Source organism: Phasianus colchicus, chromosome 12 (genome assembly GCF_987193195.1).
Source record: "Phasianus colchicus chromosome 12, bPhaCol1.hap1.1, whole genome shotgun sequence".
Taxonomy (NCBI): Eukaryota; Metazoa; Chordata; class Aves; order Galliformes; family Phasianidae; genus Phasianus; species Phasianus colchicus.
In genome coordinates, this window is record NC_143447.1 from 17,054,317 (window position 1) to 17,075,455 (window position 21,139).

At 40.4% G+C, this 21,139-nt stretch overlaps 1 protein-coding gene across 1 annotated transcript in view; it reads right to left on the bottom strand.

Annotated features, from left to right (window-relative positions):
• The window catches only part of FAM169B (Protein), a 38,021-nt gene that overhangs the window by 15,973 nt on the left and 909 nt on the right, over positions 1-21,139 (bottom strand). The window contains 3 exon segments of the mRNA XM_090149079.1: positions 3,160-3,259; positions 6,025-6,158; positions 18,572-18,672. Of these exon segments, the coding sequence (XP_090005205.1) occupies positions 3,160-3,259; positions 6,025-6,158; positions 18,572-18,672 (335 nt within the window).

Here is a 21,139-nt window from a genome sequence, read left to right on the forward strand (position 1 = left end):
GCTTACAAATGCAAGCAGCCACTGCTCCATTACACATCTATGGCACGAGTCAGACAAAGGGAACATAATGGGTCAAAGGCTGACTTTAATTGGAGCAGCACAAAGTCCAGAGATGTCCAACACATGTAGTAAGGGCCAGAAAACTTTGAAAAAGCTTTGATGAAAATAAGGAGGTGTATAACCACGTCCTATGGAGCTACTTTTATCGAGCATTTACTGTGCTATTCAATAATTTAAATGTGTGGAGGGGAACACTAGTTGACATAGCAACTGTCACACCACATTACTTGAGCAACCTTATCTATATGGATGCTTTTCCTGAAGGAAAAACATTTCTCCATATTTCATGCAAACATATGTACTTAGCTTTTTGTTATCATTTTTTAAGTCAACATCTGGTCCACAGTTTAATCCATCTATGCTTGCCCATATTCTCATTTTCATTTTATAGTTAACTTGAGGAATACTATTTCAAATGCAAACGTGCTTTGTGAAAGCACATGTTCCTTCACTTTTATTTCCTCGTCTTATTGTTCTTTCCAGGACATTAGGTTACATTCACCTCATCATAAGAGACCAAGTTAATTACCAATCAGCAAGTTACACACATACCTGCACACTGTGATTCATGATTAACGTGATTTTGCTTCTGCAGAACTAAGTGAAAGTCCAACACATTTCAGTCACAACTAATGGGGTATCTACATGCTCAGTTGTGCAGCTTGCCTTGTAAGCACTGGTTTGCTAAGCCTCAGTACTTCGATCAGTTGCAGAGAGACAAAAATATTCACTGTGCTGCAAGAAGTCAAAACAAACAATTCCATACCACTACGAGTATTTGGAAGGGGTAACTGAACAATAACAAACTGAATTAGGCACCAAACACAATGCAGTTGTGATTATGAAATGTATTCTTTTGCTATGCAAACACGGATTCTTGCCCAACCCGGGTCTGGATTATATTTTTACCTTCTAGGTGAAAATACACTGACCAAATGTTCCCACACTGGCATGCAATTATCCAAATGAAAATTGCACATCAGGACTTCACAAAGTAAAGACAGATAAAAGCAGAAAAAATAAAGTAACATCAGCTTGGTACTTCTTGTTCCACAGCCTTCATCCAAATTGCTGAAACCCACCCCTCTGTCACAGTCTAAATTAAAGGCAAAGGCTATATGTAATAGATGTAAATTGAGTTTGTTTAATAAATATTGAATCTAAAAGTTCTGCTGAAGTTGTCTTTGCCTTAATTTTGGAAGTAATTCCAGCTGATGGCACACGACAGATTGCAGAGATTGCTGTTGTTACATTTACACCTGAGAAAGAGAATGGTGAATTACCCCAACAAGCATTTCCATGCAGCCAAGCTCAGGTCAGCTCTGATAATAGAACACACTCAGACATACTACATTAAACTGCATTCTGTAGTGCTGACATACACTGAATAGCTGTCTGTCCCAGTTCCCTATCTTTAAAATGGAAAAAGAGCATCTCTCTCTCATTCTCTCTCCCTCTCAATCTCTCTCTCTCTCTCTAGGAGTCTTATCAAAATAAATACATTAAAGCTTGGGAGGCATGAAGGTGCTACAGTAATGGCAGCTACTCAAGTATCTAAGATAGATATCTTTCCTGCAACCAATTACATTTCTTTCTACAATTCAAGTTTTACTCAATGATTTGTTGCAAATGTCTTGTGATAAATGTTCCTTGGCATCTAGCAGTTATTGTAAATTATTATGTACAGCACACATGAAGTGCCACAATAGGATATGTTTATTTAGTGTTATAAAGATGTTAATCACCCATGTTATGCTCTGTAAGGCCTTACAACACGATTTACATTCTCATAAAAATATCCTTACAAATACACTAAGAGAATACTCAGCCCACCACAAATAAATTAAAAATGCTCCCAACTAAGACCACATCCTTTAGAAAAGCTGCCACTTGTTTTCCCTTTGAAATATGCAAGTCATTTCGGATACATTACGTACCAATTCTGGATAACCTATCTGATCATGATGATCGGATATAAATCTCAGGGTTGGATTCAATCCCTCTTTAACCTATGCCCAGGAATCAAATGTCATCAAACTATAAAGCTCTTCACTGTTAAAGCTGTAGATAGGCTGTTAAATTCTGTATTTGTTAAGAATCTAAATTACTAGAATGTTAAACAAATGATTGGATTGGCAGTACTTACACCGGGAAATAATTGTTGGAAATAATTATATTATAGAGGATATTACTTCATAAACATCATGTCTGTCATTTTTATCTATGCAGTACTAATCCATTAGTCTCCAATATGGATTTCACTTGCTATTTGTAGAAATCTTTTCTTCTCTGCTTCTCTGTGTACATATCTAATTAATATGCATTGTTCCTATTACTATTACCCAACTGAAGATCTGTGCTAAATGCCTTCACCTGCATTTATTTAACAGTTCTTTATTTTCATGTAGTCATTAAATATCCCCATTCCACTTCTGCAGTCTAAACTAAACACTGCTTTCAACCACCTTTGAACATGAGTCCATAGGTATGCACAGCTACATTCAGTGCAAGTTTGGCCTCTGGTGTAGGCACTTCTCCCTTTTATCACACCAGAGCCCATCTCTCTTCAGAAAAAATGTTAATGGAATATATAAATTTATGTCAGGAATGTACTTCTCTCTCAGTAGTTATAGGGGGACGATAAAGTCTTTTGACTACACTTTTATCTTAGAAAGGTCTCCCACGTTCAACTATGTGAATCACAGCCCATTAGTGAACCCCAAATTGAAAGACTATGTAAAACCAGCTGGAAAACTTTGCAGCGTTCACCTCTAACCACAGATGATTTTAATTTGTTTTTTGTTCTTATGAAGAAATTTCCTGATTACTTGATTTGGACTGAACAGTAGTTACACTGCTGTTTTATCTAAGGTCATTTTTCAACTACCAGCAGAGCAGTGCATAGAATTTGAAAGCCCTCAATGCCAGTCCTCCCTTCCACTAAGTAGCCCATCAAAACAAACCCCTGACAGGTAAAGGGAATCCACCTCGTATTCAAAACAAAATCTCAAATATTTAAGTATGTAAACCAGCAGTCCATCTTAAAAATAAAAGAAAGTACAGCTGCTCAAATTTCAAAATATTTTTACCAATTCTAACCTGTCTCTTTATCCTGTGGATCAGTTAACAGCAACATTTTGCAAGTAGGACTATTTCGGCAGAGGGGGACAAAACACACACAGGAATCTTCAAGTTTAACCTAAAAAACAAACAAGCCCTGTAGCTGTTTGTACTGCAAAACTGGCAAGAAGTACTTCATGTATTAGATGCACTTACAGTATGTTATACTAACATGCACAGTATATGCTTAGCACAACACCCTCTCAGTCCTCAACTTCAAAATGGAAAGTGATACATATGCAATAGTCCAATATTATCAGCAAGCAATTTTAAAGTAATTAGTTATCAAAGTTAGTGAAAAACTTAATATTGACTTACTACAACTAGTACACAACAAGGCTTTGAACGCTGTTACATGTGGACAAATGGTGTTACAAAAGACCAGACACATTGTATCAACTGAAAACAAATACAACTTCTTACAGCGCAGTCCAGCTGAGTACTTGTGGTGCTTTGCAAACAATGAATTAAGCCTCAGGGTATAGGGAGTATCAAAGCGTTAGGGCAGCGCCTGGGCAGTTTATCTGTGAGGGACAGGGAGGGGAGATAAATTGGCACAAGGTGGTTAGGTTGTAGGAAAAGCTCAAATCAAAATCCAGCTTTCAACCTCTCATTCTTAGACTAAACTTTTAAATGATGTGACCAAACACAAAATTACTGTGCTCAAACAGCTCCATATGCATAGAGATGACGATTTCCATATGAATATTGTAAATGCTCTCTTGGAAGTTTAGGTACAGGCAAAAAGCGTGCATAATTTAGCACAGTATGTACTGTACTTTCAAAAATCTGGTCCATTGTGTATGTGTGGGTGTGCCTCTCTCTCTAATTGCACCCATTTGTCAGTTTGCTATGAAACTCAAATCAGTCATGTGATACATTTAATATTACTGGGTGCATGGAAGGAGTAGTATGAATATGGATTACTCAAGATAACAACTTTAAGATGAAACCAGTGTTCGCTAGTTTGTCGGCGGCAGAATCCTGGGATCATCTGTGCAAACATTGGACTCTCAGAAAAAAACTGAGAACTCCCTGAAATCTGTATTCATGAGCTTCCTGCAATCTCACTCTGTTCTGGCAGTTCAGCCTTTGCATGCTACAGATATAACAGCATGGGTATCACCATGGCACCTGGGAGCATTACTGCGATGGAAAGGCCAGTACTGAATCCAATACTATGATTGCTGATTTGTTTTGTAGTGTAATGTGCACTTTTCATAGCTGCTAGTAACATTAGGATGAGCCAAGTATAGCTTTCTCTTTCTGAACTCTGACAATGTTCTTCCATCCTGATTTCCTTGTTTGTGCACTGACTGATTGCCCACAGATCATGACATACCAAAAAGGAGTTCTGTGACCTGAGCAAGTGGGCTGGGCTGACAGACACTGATTATGCACGGTTGCTGGTCCTGCCACTCAAAACCTGCTTTAATTCAGATGCATATGGAAAAGAAAAAAAAAAGGAAGAAAAAAAAAGAAGAAAAAAAAAAAAGCTGGTAGCTACAGCCAATTATTTAAACACCAAAATCCTTATCTTTAAGGTACATAACAGATTGTTAGTTCTCTGGAAACTAGTTTAACATATTACATTTAATTTCTTTTTAATTACAAAATATCAACATTTATCAAAGTATTTGTAAAAGAGTATAAGGAAAAAAACAACATAGTGTGAGCATTGCCATTATTTATGTCCTTGACTAGCTGTCTGACTGCAGACTAGATTAGACCTGAATTAAATGAATGCAAGGAGAAATGTGTTGCTATGAGACTCAAATCTGTCATGTGATATGTTTAAGGTCTGAAGACAATCCAGAGAATCAAGACAGCTCTGAATCAAAAGCCAGAAGTCCTCCTTTAACTGATTTCACTGTGTTTAATTATTGCAAGAATGTATACAGCACTGCTTGGGATTTTATCTCAGCCTCCTTTTCAGTGGAACAGAAAATAAGCTTCTGAAAGTATAACCAGGCATGAAAGGCTGAGGGAAGGACAGAGAAGCCCTAACTGGAGGATCTGTGCATGGTCAGGTTTACTTGTATTTAACCCTACATGGTCCACTAGAGGGCATTAAAAGAATACTTAAAGCTAGTTACAGTCTGCTCAAAGATGGAAGCCAGCCACCTGAAATAGCATGCTTCTGGAAACTACTACATGTTATTTTCCTAAATTGGGGAACAATCATCACATTCCAAACATTCATTTCAACTAACCCACTTACTGATTTGATAGTGCAATAACAGATACTCCAGTATCACATGGAAAATGCCCAGAATTGAAGGTTAAAACATATATATATTGATTTTAACCATTAAGGTTGAAGTCAGCATATTTAACAGGCTGGCTCTTTCATCCCCAGTTCATTCCTCAGGTGGCTCAGGAATGGATCGTAAATCATATCACTGACACCTACAGCATTTATCTATTAGTCTCATCTGATCTGAATTGGGAGAATCCACATTCAACATCACTGATGCTACAATTAGAAAGGATGGAAACCAAAAAATAGTCAATGTAACAGTGCCTGTGTAAACTGCCAATAAAGGCAGAATTGAGCAGAGCCATGGTATAAACCGCTATCAAGCTCACTTTTGATCCAGTTCTCTAAGGAGGCAGGTCAATGTGTAAAGTTCAGCTAAGTACTTCAGACCTTCACCTACACATGGAGGGTTTCAGACTTTTAGTTTAAGCTTCTCTCTAGTTTGCAGCACGTAAACCATTTGAAATAATGCAGAATTTACTGATTTTAAGAGATTTGTAATCTGGTCACACCAGTTTGTCCCTATTCACAAATGGACTATGAACAGAACCAACAAACTAGTATGAAAAACAACAGCACTCTACCTTTTCTCCTCCAGGGATGGAAAAAACATCAGGAACAGATGATGACTGCTTCAACAGTTTTTCATAGTATGTTTCAGCATCTGCTTGCAGAACCTCTGGATCTCCTGCTACTGTATCTACCAAATAACAGCAACCTGCAGTTAAAATAAAACACACAATATTTTTACTTCTAAAGCAAGATAATAAATATGAATTTTAAAACCATAGTTTCCTTAGCATCTGCTTAGTGTAAATGGGCTCTTAACATTCCCTCCAGAGCTTTCTGCATAATCCTTGTCTTAAACAAGAATACTAGTAAAATGCTATCTATTTGTTATCTAACCCTTGACATGCAATTTTACAAAGTACTACCATGACAGCATCAAATCACATTGGCTTTCTTTGAATTCAACAAGCAGAATCTTAAATTTCTGTAGGGTTAAATAAATTGCTTCAAAATTGGAAAGAAAAAAAAAAAAAAAACACCTTCAAAACACAACCTGATTTTTAGTACTGTCCAAAAACACAACAGAATAGAATTCGAATATTCCAGATGCTTCTTGGAAGGCCACCCCCTTCTGGGTTAGACCATGACCTGTTGTATAGTTAATTATCTCCTTCTCTTTTTTGATTCATTTCAATTGGGCACTTTTAAAACAATTTAATAAGGTCCAAAAAATTAAAGTATTTACACACAGAAGTGTTCCCAAAATAACAAATACAAGCCTTTATGCAACACAGTTTTCTTTCCACATGACTTAATGCTGTAGGATATTTATTCAAGGTATTTGTTAATTGCGTGCAAACAAAAATTACATACATCTGATGCCTGCCATCTAAATGCAAATTCCAAGCATCTTCTTTCTGATACAAGAAATCAGACTGATTGGTGGTTCATCACCAGCTGAAGAAAAAGGACATTAGAATCAATGAGCTAGCAGACCAAACAGCATTCTGCAAGTCTTCTGCCATAGGAAGGGAATATTTTGAATTTAAGGTGCTTTCAATCAACAAGCCACATCTGCAGCTCTTGTATGCCCCAAACTGAGGACAAAAATCTTCCAACGCACTGCTGTAGTTGGAGTATTAATTCTGAATCCCGCATTTTTTATCATGGTTTCCCTTCACGTGGCAGTTTCAATCACCCAAGTTTAATGTGAAATAACTACGCTAATAGTAAGTGCAAAGTAAATGTCTGAGACAGCGAACAGTCTCATGAGGGCCATTGTATAGAACTGTCTACATCAAGACTCAGAAACTACGGATGATGAAAGTATGATATTGAAAGCAAAACCTTTCCATAGAAAGAAGAGCATGGGATTTGCAGGACAAGGTCAGACCATTCATCCACTGTCCCACCATCCTCCCTCTGGCAGCGATTAAGACCTGATTCCTTACCAGAAGGTAAAAAACTACAACTGTTACACCACCTCCCAGCACTGCTTAAAACACATTAGGCATTACTTTCCTGCCCTTACAAGCAATCAGCTTACAGCCTGAGCCTTGACAGCAAAGCTCTGTAGTCAGAATGCTGAACAGAAGCCACCGTTCTGTGACAAAAATGAGAGAAAGAAGCACTGCAACACTGCAAGTTGAGTTGCATTATAGAATCCCAGCCAGTACTTAGCAGTAGCAGTTTTCTTCTGCTGCAGGCGCCCCTGCATAGTGTTGCACCAACCAAACAAGACATATGAAGGAAGGAAGAAATCAAAGATTATTATTAAAGAGCAGCTAAAGAACAGCACATAAGACTTCAGTTTAGAACAAAGAAAAATATTGATTGTGCTGATAAATACCGTTCATGAGATGCTGCTTTCAAGGCGTTACTCTGCCATTCTTAAGCCAAAACAACTTACTGAGTGCATTAATGCTTTCTCCTCACTGAACGAAATAATTACCACCTTCAAGTTTACACTAACTTTCTGGTTCCTACTATGCTTGCATTCTATAGGAATGGCAACACATTAGAAGAATGAAATAACATCACAGATTAAATAACAAGATATTTGAGAAAATTTTGAAACATTTCATTAATCAAGCCTTCCACAGAAGTAATTTTTTCTCCAAAAATTGCTTTTAGACTTCCATTTAACTTGGCTTTCCTGTGTAATACTCTGAAAACGTCAAAGTTACGAGCACAAGTTCCAACAAAGGGGAAATCAAAGGAGGAGGTGTGGGGGGGATCCTGCAGGGCAACACGTTGCAGGCATCTAACTTCTGGTACCCCAGAGTGTCCTCAAGTCAGCTGTACTAGAGCCAGATTCTGTGAACATCCACCCAAAATTTGCACACGTGTGCACTTACCGCTTATACTGTACAGCTGCTTAGGCACGAGAAAGATCACAGAGTTTGCCTGAATTTGCTTACATCAACTGTGTTTCTCAGTTTTCCCAAGAACAAAGTGAAGAAATTATACTTCCTCTTCTGTGTACATACTTCTTGTATGCTTTTTTTTTGTCTACGGAACCTAAAACAAAAATCCTGACGTAGTCTAAGTATAACTGTTATTATTAGGCATTTGACTACAGCAATAATTATTGCTGGCTAACAGGACATTACAAAGTTTCCAACATCAACAGCAAAATAATTTAAATTTGCTGTGAAGGAAAGCAGCACTATTCTCCTGTGAGCTCTTCAGTCTGAGGCCCCTACCAGCATCCTGAGATACGAAAATTGCAATGTCCCAAGGACAGCCTTTTTACAGATTTCATTCAAATTGGATCTCACCCCGCAACAACAAAGGAGCACATTGTTGCAGCCAATCAGCCAACACCTAGTGAGCACATTTTCCACCAAGCCATGTGCACAAAGGGTTACCATCGAGCAGGGAGCGGAGGGGGGTGGGAGGGTGAGTCATAAAAAAGGGGCCTCTCGCTGCAGCCACAGAGGAAGGGCCATAAACCAGAAGCAGAGTAAATTTAGAACGGAGGCCTGCTGCATTACAGAGATTCCAGGTATTCACAATGTAGTGGCTGCCAACGTTGGTCAGCACATCATATAGGCTGCTCCTACAACAGCATGATGAGGAGGGGTTTGCAGGCAACAGATGGGTACCAGTCTTTGTCTTGTGGGGTTCCAGTACTCGGGGTAACAGAGGAAGAATTGGATGCAGGTCCACTGAAAAAAACCTACCTAGAGATAAAAATTATTAAAATAGAAAACTGAATGGCTGCAATTCGATTTTGAGCATGAAGAATGGATTTTAAAGCAAAAATTAAGATGGTAATTCTGCTCTCTTTTGTTCCCACAGAGTAGTCTGGGCCATATTCTCAGCTTGTGCATGTAAGTGCATTTCCTCTCATGCTGGTAATAACGTGCCATCAATTTGCACTAAGAGTCTGATCTATGACATGAAAAGCTGCAGCTACAAACAGCTACGGCAGCAAGCAGGCACTGCCCAGACTCAGTCATCCTTATGGGACACCAACCTCCAGCACCCATATGTATCTCAGCTTGAAACATCACAGTTTGACTAATCCACGTAAACCAAGGTCCCTTGCTTTGGTCCTGATCCCTAAACTAAGGGGTTTTTATTTTCTCCAGGCAAGAGAGCTGAATTTTATGGGTGTTCCATGAAGTGGACAAATATTTTTCTTGTAGGGGTAGAATCAGATGAAGTTCTCTTCAATTAAGATAAAAAAAACCAATATGTGGGAAACCAGATAGATTTGATTAACATTCTTACGTTCTGCTCTGGGTAGATAAATAAAGACTGGAATCACAAAATAGAAGGCAATATTCCATCTTAAACTAGAAAATTATTTTTGTAGACTAGAGACAGAGCCTCATCATTACAGATTCAACAAGACTGTCATCTGATCAGCTGAAATAAGCAGGAAATATTTTTCCATGGGCAAAAGAATTTATTCTCAATACAACAGAAAACACATGGTGCACACACTTGGATGTGAAATTCCACAAGTGAAACTGCAGAGTGCAGGAATGCCCAAAGGTAAATGAAATGCTTCAGCTGATCCCGTCTGACAATTCTTCCACATCCCCTGCAACTAAACTCTATATTGTAAGAGAAATAATTTAACTAGAATACAGATAACTGTAGGCTTACATAAATGTGATGCTCCAGCAGCTGAAATCCCTATCACACTCCTCAGGCTCTTTGACTAGACTAGTCATTTTAGTACCTTACTCACTAGCCTTACCTTTTTGTCACTGCCTAACAGATCAGTTACAATTTGGGACAATCAATTCCATCTCTTTGTAAAGATGTTTTAAATACTCTTGTAAATTTCATGTTAGTATGCACTGCCAATATACTTAGTTCTTTTTGATCATGAACCCAACGCATCATTCATTAATCAAGACAAATCTGTAGCTAAAAATTTCCCTGTTCCTGCGTTCATATGTAGCTTATCAGTAGTGGGTCCATCAGCCATCACATTGGTGACACAGAGGTTTCAGACTAGACCCATCACTGGGTTGACAAAGACAAATTAAGATGAGCTGATATTTCCAAGGAAGAGTCGAATAGAGCATTTTAGAAATTTGTAAGAGCATTTAAGCCAGATTCGTAAAGCAAAATACATCAACCTCACCGTGGATGAAGCACGAAACAACGTTATGTCTGAAGTGAATTAATCATTTCTCCTACAACTACTTTTTCATGTTCCACAAACACAGGGAACGATTAAGAAACGTGTGTTTACAGAACAGCCATCAGTCACCACACCATTTGTCTGTACTGTGCATCCGTTTGACCTATTTCTGCTAATTGCACTCCATGTATGTGTAAAAGAATGAGAAGTGTGGTTCCTAATGATGCCAAAAAGACAGAAAAAAACAATTTAATATTTCTAACTTTTTAGTCTCATATTTTATTCAATTTTGCCGTTTGTAATGTTTGCAATAGCAGCACTGGTTTTATTTATTTATTGGCCTTATTTGCGTGCCAATATATTTCATAATTCAAAAAAAAAAAAAAAAAAATCCCACACTTCAGCAGATTTTAAGTACTTTTGACAGTATCAGGGGTTTTTGCTGTCCAAGAAGCATTTTCCACTTTTTTTCTTTAATTAAAAAACGCTTTGCAATATGTGACAAACATATGTACACCAAGACAAGAAGACTGTATATCATATCAATTCCCAGAAGAGAATGGTTCTGTAATTAAATGAGGGAACCAAACCAGAGCCCCTACAATTTATTCCTACCACAGGTGTGTTTTTGTGGCCCCCAACAAATCACTTCATCTTCCCTCTCAGTTCTTAGCTGTTAAGTGTATCTTATCAGCCACTTCAAAAGGCTGTGACATTTTTCTTATCAGTCTCTCTGAAGTCACAACATAAAAAGACAAAGAAATCATGTGGCATAAATCGTTCTCTGTTTTCCTGTGGGCTGCCACCACCACTACAGCAGCACAACCACGGTGCTTCTGGGACCTGAAGACAACAGTTATTGCTCTTGTAGATTGTGTACATGTCACAGAAGCACTTTCCACTAGTCTCTCACAGGAGCAGGAGCTCTGCTAAACAGCAGTGCTTAACACCAACTCCTCCACTCCTTCCAATGAGCTTGAGCCATGCATGTGGTTATCATTAGACAGCCATATTTGTTTAACTTTGCAAAGGAAGGAAGAGGTCTTTGGCATGCTCCCAGGAGTACATGCAGAACCTGACTCTCATATCCTGACTTTAATCGAGCAAGTTCATGTCAAAAACCCAAGTTCTAGTGTAAGTGAAACTGCAGTATCATAACAATGTGTGATGGCAATGGAGCTAATGGGCAAATGCTGTGGTGTGATATTTGGCCAACCTAGCAAGGCAGCCCTTAACCACATGCTGTATATCGTTAATGAAAACAGTGCTCTTCCCCACTGCATCACTTTTCACCACTACAGACAGAGCATCACACTCAGAACATAAAGGATGAAGAAACCTGCACTGGCATTAGCATGTTTCTATGCCTGATTCCAAAATGCTGCTTAGGTATTAATCTTTATTCTATCACAATTCAAATGATGAAAGGAGATAAAATAAATACAAGTTTATGACTGCAGATAATTTTCTGCTGTGAAATGCAGAAACGAAGGCAGAAATGTAGGGAAATAATCCTAATTGCATTCTCAGTTAAGAAACCAAAGTTTAAATATGAGTTCAACTGTAGCTATACATATCATTATTGCAAATCCTGTCACTCAAACGCACAGCAGATCAAACATCAAGCATTCCAACTGCAGGATGCTGTCATATTAGCCATCCCATTCACACTAATACATTTTTACTACTAATTTAGGAAAAGGGAAGAAAAAAGCTCAAAGTATCCACATAAATTTAGCAGAATGTACATGAGCACGGGCAGAGACCAGGCAAGCCTAACTCTGAAAAATGTCCAACAGTTTCAATTTCCACTTTCCTCAAGAAGCTTTGGAGGCCATCAGAACCTGACTGGGGTCTGTGTGCACATCTCAGTTAGTTTCCAAAATTTGTCACAGCAATCTGCAATTTATGAAATGGAAGGGGAAAAAAAATAGGCAAATGAATTAAATAATTCGTTTAATTATTTAGCTATTTTGGAAAACAACCTGGATGAAAGCACGTTATTTAATATGCTTTCAAATCAAGGAAAGCAAGTGTACGCCGAAGGGATCACAAAATGGTGCTGACCAGTCCTAACCCACACTGCTCCCACTCCTCAAACAGGTTTCATCCATGTGTATTTTCCTCCTAGAAAGATTTTTAGCAGTGCTACATTAAAAAAAAACTAAAGTCACACCCAGTTCATAGCACAGATTAATTAAAACACATCTATGTAAACAGGCTACTCCTGTCATGTAACACACAAAATGCACATCTGGCCTGGCACAAAGCTCTAACCTAATGTGATTGAAAAAAGCTGAGATATTACGGCCCAGAAACAGACTTTATAAATAAATACTGCAGTGTGCTGCAAAACCATGGGAGTGCTACCAGCTGTAACTCTGACATATCTGAATTCATACTGCTGCACATGTAACTCTCTTTTCACAGAGCAGCAATGCTAAAAAGAGGTAGAGCTTACAGAATAACCCAGAGAAAACGCAGTCATGAAGTGACGTTCAGGACTGTAACAAATAAAGCTTTAAGGTTGCAGTTCACACAGGGATTTTGTCAGGAACGTTTCATTAATTGGGTGGGGTTGCTGCTAATATCTCTGAATCTGTGGACTTCAGGATTAGGTTCTTAATATGTACTATTTCTATAAACCAAGAAATGGGCACAAGTCTAACTGCAACTACTGAAGGCTGTGGAGATAACAGTGGTAAGGATTTTCTTGGATATCTAAAAAAACCTCTACATTTGGCAACTTGATTATTTGTCCACCACTAAACAAAATATGCAAACAAAAAATGAAGTTTTTCTCAACAACTGTGTCCACATCAGGGGCTTTTTCCAGTACAGCTCTGTCGCTGATACATCTCATTTCATCATACCCATAGCCAAAATAGCTGTGCCAGCAGAAATTCATATTTCTAAGCCTGACCTCAAATTAGAGTTTGACTCTCAAAGAATGGGAGGCCCCAAATGACACTGAAATGTATCTCTGAAGTACATCCATTATTCAAAGAGGCTGAATTGAAGGAAAATGACAGAAAAGTTGCAGAGAACAGCAGAAGAGTTTTTAGGAATTACCAGTTCAAATGTGATAGCATTAATTCTTTACAAAGATGGAAGGCAGAGGGGAGGACACAAAATGCCTAGAAATCATCCCACAGTATAAGGGAAAAGAAGACAGCACCTCACATAGTGATAAACAAGGAATAGTGAAATGGTAGGAAATGACAAGTCAGTTTGGAAAACGAACTGGCATGAAGATGATTTCATCCCATGGGGAGATGCCAGACAGATTGCCAGCTACAACAGCTTCAGAAAATATCTGCAATTTAGGACCAGAGAGCATTTAAAATTACTACTGAAACAGCCACCCTCACAAACTGGCACCAGGACTAAAGTTTAAGTGACATGTTAATGACGTTTCCCTGTAACTACCATCACTCAAAGCACACATGGGGAACATAACACCACAGGGCCTGCATGCAGCCTTTACCTTCACTGCATACAAACTATGCCAGTATGGGTGGTATCTGTAGGATACCTGAAAGCCACGGTCTGCCATCAGGAAGCACAGTGTTCCCCATACAGATGATGCAGTAATGAAAATATGAGACAATCGGACAGATTTTCAGTTTCAGTTCTCCCATGGATTGAGTTGCAAATGCTTTACATCTGAAAAATCTGCTGTTCCCACCAGTAGTGCACGTAAGTCTATCTAAGATAGCTCAGCAGCTTTCCCCCAAATTACTTACAAAAACTAATTTGTACTGCCAGATTAATCTCAAAATAAAGCAATTAATTTAAGCAAAATAAAAAGGAAACAAAAAAACACCCTCTCTACCATAGTAATTTACACATTAGTAAATTTATTATGCAGCTGCAAATTAATATGTCACCTACACTAGCTATCACAAGCCTCTTAGTCTGTCTTGGAACTTCTTGCTTTAATAAACAGCTGCATGTAGTGGAGAAAATATGCAAACATCTTTCTTGTTTCTCTGTGCCATTGTGTCAGCTGTTTTACATGTCTTTGAAAGTGCTCCAAAATCAGCATGGTTCTGTTTTTTCCTTTATTTCATTTTGGGAGGAGACAGAAGCAGAGAAGGAAGGACAGGCTGGCAATAGAGAGCTAACTCCATGCTTGCTGTGCTCGTGACAGTAAAGCTGAGATTGTTTCAATTCAGTATACACAGGCTCTTCTTCTTTTGTAAGAACTAAAGAAACCAACGATGGTGGTTAAAAATGCAAAAGGTTTTGATTGTAATGCCTTGAAAATCAGCCAAAGATATGACTGGGGGGAAAAAACACCAGACAGCTATGACCAGAATGGAAGAAACAAGGAAAAACACATGGCTTGACTTCAGAGCAGAAAATTGACTTAGGCTTTGCATAAGCGACAGCATACCTCCAAGCTTGCCTGATCCACAGCCTGCCTGGAATGAGAAAATGTAGTCTAAAAGCAGAGCCTATTAAAAGGCATAATGTTTCTAAATGGCATCTGTTGCGTACTAATAAGCATTACTTAAAGGACACAGGCCTTAAATTGCTACCAAACGTGCACTTATCTGAAACTGCTGCAAGGCAATCATTACAAAAATGTCACATGACACCATGGGAATTTGAATTTGATAAGATGTTTTTATTTAGTTTGGCTTGAAATCATTACACAGAAAAAATATGGAGGCATTTTCTGAGACTACGAGACTGTGGAACTTCACAGGAATGAAACACTAGCAAGAACTACATCAGCAGAGCCATTTGCCATCTGTTGTTGGTAATACTATAAAGACCAGCCACCAGACAGCAGTTTCAAAGGTTACAAACAACATTTTTAAGCATCCACAGACCTCTCAGTAAATAAGCAGGACACAGTTTACTTTGGATACGTGTGACCTGAGGGTCTGCCAATCATTCTGCAAACAGAATATGAGGTGACTGTGACTAGTGCATGGCACTAGAAATGTTTGGGAGATTCTTGGTGTGCAACTCTTACACAGTGCACAGAAAACACACAACAGCGTGTTCTACATAGGTCCTTATAACACACTCATAAGCATAATGGCTACACATCTTCCCCCTTGAAACTTAAACAGGCAAAATTTTCTCTTGTGGTTTGTTCTCTTATACTCCTTCCCCAAGGGAAGGTGTATGTTCACTGAAATGCTATTATGTTTGCTGGGATTTTGAGTGTATTTTTTTATTTTAGGAAAGTTTTTCCAAGGAGAAAGGATTTTATTGCCTGTTTCCTTTCCTTCTAGGCCGTAACTATGCGTTCATGTTAAAGGAAGGTTACAGTAACCTGCCTCCCTGTGGCACAGAAAGTAAAGAGGTTCTAGAAATTGTTACCTCCTAGAATAGCATACTCCTCAGTCTGAGTAAAACTCTCTCTCTTCCATAGATGAGAGTTTAGTTATACTGAAGGAAAATACAGTTGCTGATAAGACTCTAAGAGCTTCCAGTAGGTTTTCTAAATGTGCATCCACACTATCATGATTTTGAGTTTCCACCTTTCAGGGTGCTGACCTCCCACTGTAAACTTTAACTGATTAACATCAAGGCAGATGGAAATTTAAAGCTTCATTAGTGCAGTTGTTAAGCTAGATGTATGGGTCTGTCATATGGCAACTACCTACTTCTCAGCTCTGGAATCATATGAATGTTGTTAGGCACTGATTGTCTTTTGCAGCCTTGTTGTTACATGGTTAATACATAAAACCTGACTCCCCAAATGCTTTAAAATTAAAAAAAAAAAAAAAAAAAAAAAAAAAACCACTTGTGAGAAGGCTGAATTTTAAACAAAAATACCCAGATCTATATCAACGTGTTGTCTGCTTTTCAATAGCAAGGTTTGTCTAGGATCTACACAGGAACTTAGAAGCCTTGCAAGTCTTGCTTTATGAAAAAGGAACAGCTGACCTTGAGAACATGTAGAGTTGTACAACCTCATTATAGCAAGACATAACCTGGAAAGTACCTTTTGCACAAGAAAAGCTAATAGTTGAATCCAAAATTTTCTTAAGGTGTGCTGTATGCTCAACCTATACTCATTCAATTATTACATATGGGTATGCAATTAATTGAATAACTATGTCAAAATTCAAATGATGGATACAAACAATGACATCTGTCCCAAAAGAAGAGAGGAATAACTCTTCCAAACATTCCATTTGAGAATAAAGAAATCAGGAAAATAAAATGTCGATGTACCTGAAGCACCCAACGGTACTTTTGCTGGGCCATGAAAAACCAAGTCCCGTTCATCTAGAGATATTGTATTGAAAAACACGAGTAGAATTAAGAATATTAAAAAAAAAAAAAAGAAAAAAAAAAGACCCAATTATTATCAATGTTTGGCTTCCACAAGTGGCTGACAGGTGGGGAAAAAATAGAGCATTCTGACTACAAGTGCATTTAGCCATGAGCAGTTAGAGGAACTAATGAACAGCATCATTATTTTACTGAAGGGGATGAAGTAGGTGCTTTAGATAAATGGTAGCAACTTAAAATGCGTTTCAGAAGATAAATTCACTTTCTCTCCATTTACCTGCCGGTGTGACAAATTAAGAAAGAGCATAAAACAGGAGCAAGAAGGAAAGCAGTGCAAAAGCTAGCTGAGGGGATGCTATGGGCCCTTATCCAAACAGTGCATGCGCAGGGATTGCTGGAAGAGCTCCTAGTCAAATACAGCCCAGGACACCTCACACACTGGGCCGCCTTGGAAATCCGTGACAGAGTCTGCATTGAGTTTGCCCTAAAGTAAGATCCCAGGCACCCGGAGTGGGAAAGTAGGAGAACTAACGGCGTCTATTTGCTTCAACGTTGCACCTGGAAGGCAATCAGGAGCTCTCACAACTGGGCTGTGCTGGGCAGAGGCTCTTTGGCAGCTGCCACAAACACCACCAAATCAATGGTCACTGCAAGCAAAGGGGCAAAGGTTTTCCTCCCCCAGAATTAATCATTAGAGACGGTGTGTTTTCTTGTCCTATAGCCATCTCACGATTAACAAAGTGCTCACTAAAGGGGCAAAGCACCCACGCACAGTGGAAGAAGCCTGCTGCACCCCTCTGTACACCCGAATAACCCAACTCCTTGTTCCTCCGCGGTCAAAAAGCACCGCGTTCACCTCTCCTCGTGCCCCCGACGCCGTGTTCTGCTTCCCCCCGAGGAAGCACTGGAACGCGGCCCGCAATTCGGCCTGAAAGACGTATACGTGTGCTTAGACGGTGTTCCCCTGCTCTTTATTACTTCTCACACATCGCGCCGTTGGGCCACGAGCTCCGCACGGCTGGAGGGGGAGCCCAAGCGGGGCCGCCTGAGCGCCCTGCTCACCTCAGCGATCCTCTGGAAGCGCGGCCGCGGGGGCCGGGGCTCGTCCTGCCATGACCTCAGGCGACGGAACAAAGTTTTCCTGGAAAGGCCCGCGACTTTGGCCGCGTTCTGACCGCTCTTCACAGCGCCGCGGCGGGCGCTGAGGGCAGCGCGGGGAGCCCGCCGTTCCGCAGCGGCGCGAGGCTGCGGGCGGGACGGAGCGGCGCGGGACGGGCGCCGCCTGCCAGCACCGCGCGGGTGAGCAACGTGCGGGAGCAGCACGAGGGAGGAGAAGCGAGCGGGGCGGCTGCCGGCGGAGGAGCCGAGCGGCGCGAGGGGCCAGGCGGGACGGGGCCGCTGAGGGAAGGAGGGGAAGCCGCGAAGCGCGCGGCTGCAGCTGGCGGGCGGGCGGGCGCGCGGGCACGCTCCCTCTCCTCTTACCAGCGGCTGCTCGGCCTCCTCCCTCGGCTTCCATCACTTCCTCTGAGGCGGGCTCCCAGCACGCGGTCCGCCCTCGCGCCGGCCGGGGGTGGCGGTGCGGCCCCGTCCCTCCGCGCGGGCGGGAACGGCAGGCGGGCGGGGAAACAAAGGGAGCGGGGGGGGGTGGATGGCCTGAGCAGAAGGCGGGGAGGGACGCCGGCTGCAGCCCCTGGGCTCCCCGCGGCGAGCAGCGAAGCTCGCTTCTTAACGGCAACAAAAAGAAATCAGCGCACCTCTGCACTTACGCTTTTGGGGAACACCGCAGTTTTTGTCCATCTGAGGCGACTTTTCAAAGCTCTTCAGGCGGCTCGCGCTGCTGTTGCACGCTCTGTTCCTGCCGGAGTTGTGAGAGAAAACTCCACATGGTTGATCTTCCCTTCAAACGTTTTTAAAGACGTACCAAAGCAGATTTCTATTTTCTTTCCTCAGTAAGACGCAGCGGTATTGCCCTGCTCTGTAGGACGAGGGCAGTCTCAGCGCTGACGCTCTCAGTCACACAACCACACAGCACATCAGTGCTTTTCAGTGCATTCTTGTGACCACTCGAAGCCTTGCATCTTCCAGCATTCCCTGAGTATCACACACGTCACTCTCAGCCCAAAGGTTTCACAGAATGGCCAGGGTTGGAAGGGACTCAGGGATCATGAATCTCCAACTCCCTGCCACATGCAGGGCCATCAGCCTCCCCATTTAATGCTAGACCAGGCTGCCCAGGGCCCCATCCAACCTGGCCTTGAACACCTCCAGGGATGGGGCATCTACAGACTCTCTGGCAGCCTGTTCCAGTACCTCACCACTCTCTCTGTAAAGAATTTCCCTCTGACATCCAACCTAAATCTCCCCTCCCTCAACTTCAAACCATTTCCCCTTGTCCTGCAGTTATTTACCCTTTCAAAGAGTTGATTCCCCTCCCTGCTGTAGGCTCCCTTTATATATTGAAATGCTGCACTGAGGTCACCCTGCAGCCTTCTTTTCTCCAGGCTGAACAAGCCCAGCTCCCTCAGCCTGTCCTCATAGGGAGGTGCTCCAGTCCCCTGATCATCTTCATGGCTAATATTACAAGAACAGCACAACTGAAACGATAGCAGCCACCCAACCAGTTGGCTACATTAAAATTATATACAATTTCAGTTTTCCATTGGTGCTAAGCACAAGGCATGCACCAATAGTATAAATTGCAGAACTTCCATAAACAAGGCAACACTGTCAAAAAAAAAAAAAAAAAAAAAGTGAGTGAAATTGCTATAACATTTTTCCATTTCTCATTTCTACTGAGTTTGTTTCTTCTTCATGGGCACTGACCCATAGAGAACAGCAAGCTTTACACCAAAATGTTTGTCTCCTCTTTTTTTGTGACACTGTATTCCATCTAAGAGTGATAACCAGCATTTTCATAGTTGAGTTGTTTCCATTTCTTCTTTACTTCAAGATGAACACCACATCAATCATATTTGTATACAGCTGGAAAAAAAAGCAACCAGTATTGAGCTGAGTCAGCCGTGTCTGTGATTTGTTCTCAAATATCCAGGGCTTGTTTTCTTAATTGAGGATGAGGAAACAAACATGCACACACCTCAAATACCCATATGCTACAAACATAAATATATGCAAGTCTAAGATTAAAGCTGCAATCATACTTACTCAGAAGTTTCAGGAGTGGCTTTGACTTCAGTTGTTTCAGATTTGGCACTGTGCAAGAATAGATAATCACCCAGTATTTCACAGCACTGTCCTTCATATTGATCTGTAAAGCTGCTATAATGTCTTAAACAAAAACGTTCATCATTTCTTATTCAGGAAGCTGATATAAACAACAGTAAGCCTTAAATTTTGCTTTCTTCCTTGCATGTGCATTGTTCATTAGGCCTTCCCAAAGAAGGCAGGCTTCACTTTTTAGTTGATTGGTTTTTGTTTTGCTATTTTTTTTGTTTTTCTAATTAACTGATACCTTTTAAGCACAAATCTGAAATAACTATGAACTGACCCATATGTCATCATGCTGTTTGGTATCACAGGTTGAGTTTTACAAAGTAGGTGTTACACTGAAAAATTAATTGGTAAGAATCTTGATTGACCTAGGAAAGAAAAAGAAAGTGGAATTGTAAATGCAATTCACTGATGGCAGTGGTAAATTTTACCTTATTTAAAGCTGCAGTTTCCCGTTTGCTTTATTAGCTGCTCCTTCAGCCTCAATGGCTAGTAAAAGTCAGTTCTGCAAGCTTTATTAGCCAGGGAGAGACATGGGTGGTAGAATCAGTGTCGTTTTATCCAAAAGAATCCACAAATTACACTCTCTCAGTTTAGGAGGATTCAAAGGACAGAAACAGCTCGTAACTCCAAACATTGCTCGGCCACCAGCCAATCCAGGAGAGTTCTTCAGGGATTTTCTCTCTTACATCTCATAATTACCATCTCTCTTGAGAATATACAGCAACTTTCTATTCTTAGTTTATTTTTCCTCTCACACACATGCACATACTTCCTACTCAAAACAAGACTCAGCAAAACCCTCTGCCCACATAGTTCTAATTCCCAAGAGGACTTTCATATGCTTTTGTTTTGGGCAGTGACAATGTGCATATGCTTTGATTTCAGGCCCCTTATTGGTTCTTGCACTTCAGTTTAATGAAGACAGACCAACTATTAAACTTACTGCCTCAAGATTTCCTTTGACATTTTAATTTGGACTGAAGTTTTGCAGTGTGTTGTCCATTCAGTCGTACCAAGTAAATATTTTGCTTTAGCAAATACATATTTTCCCGTTAATGTTTATTTTTAAAGTGTAAGGAGCTTGGAGAGTT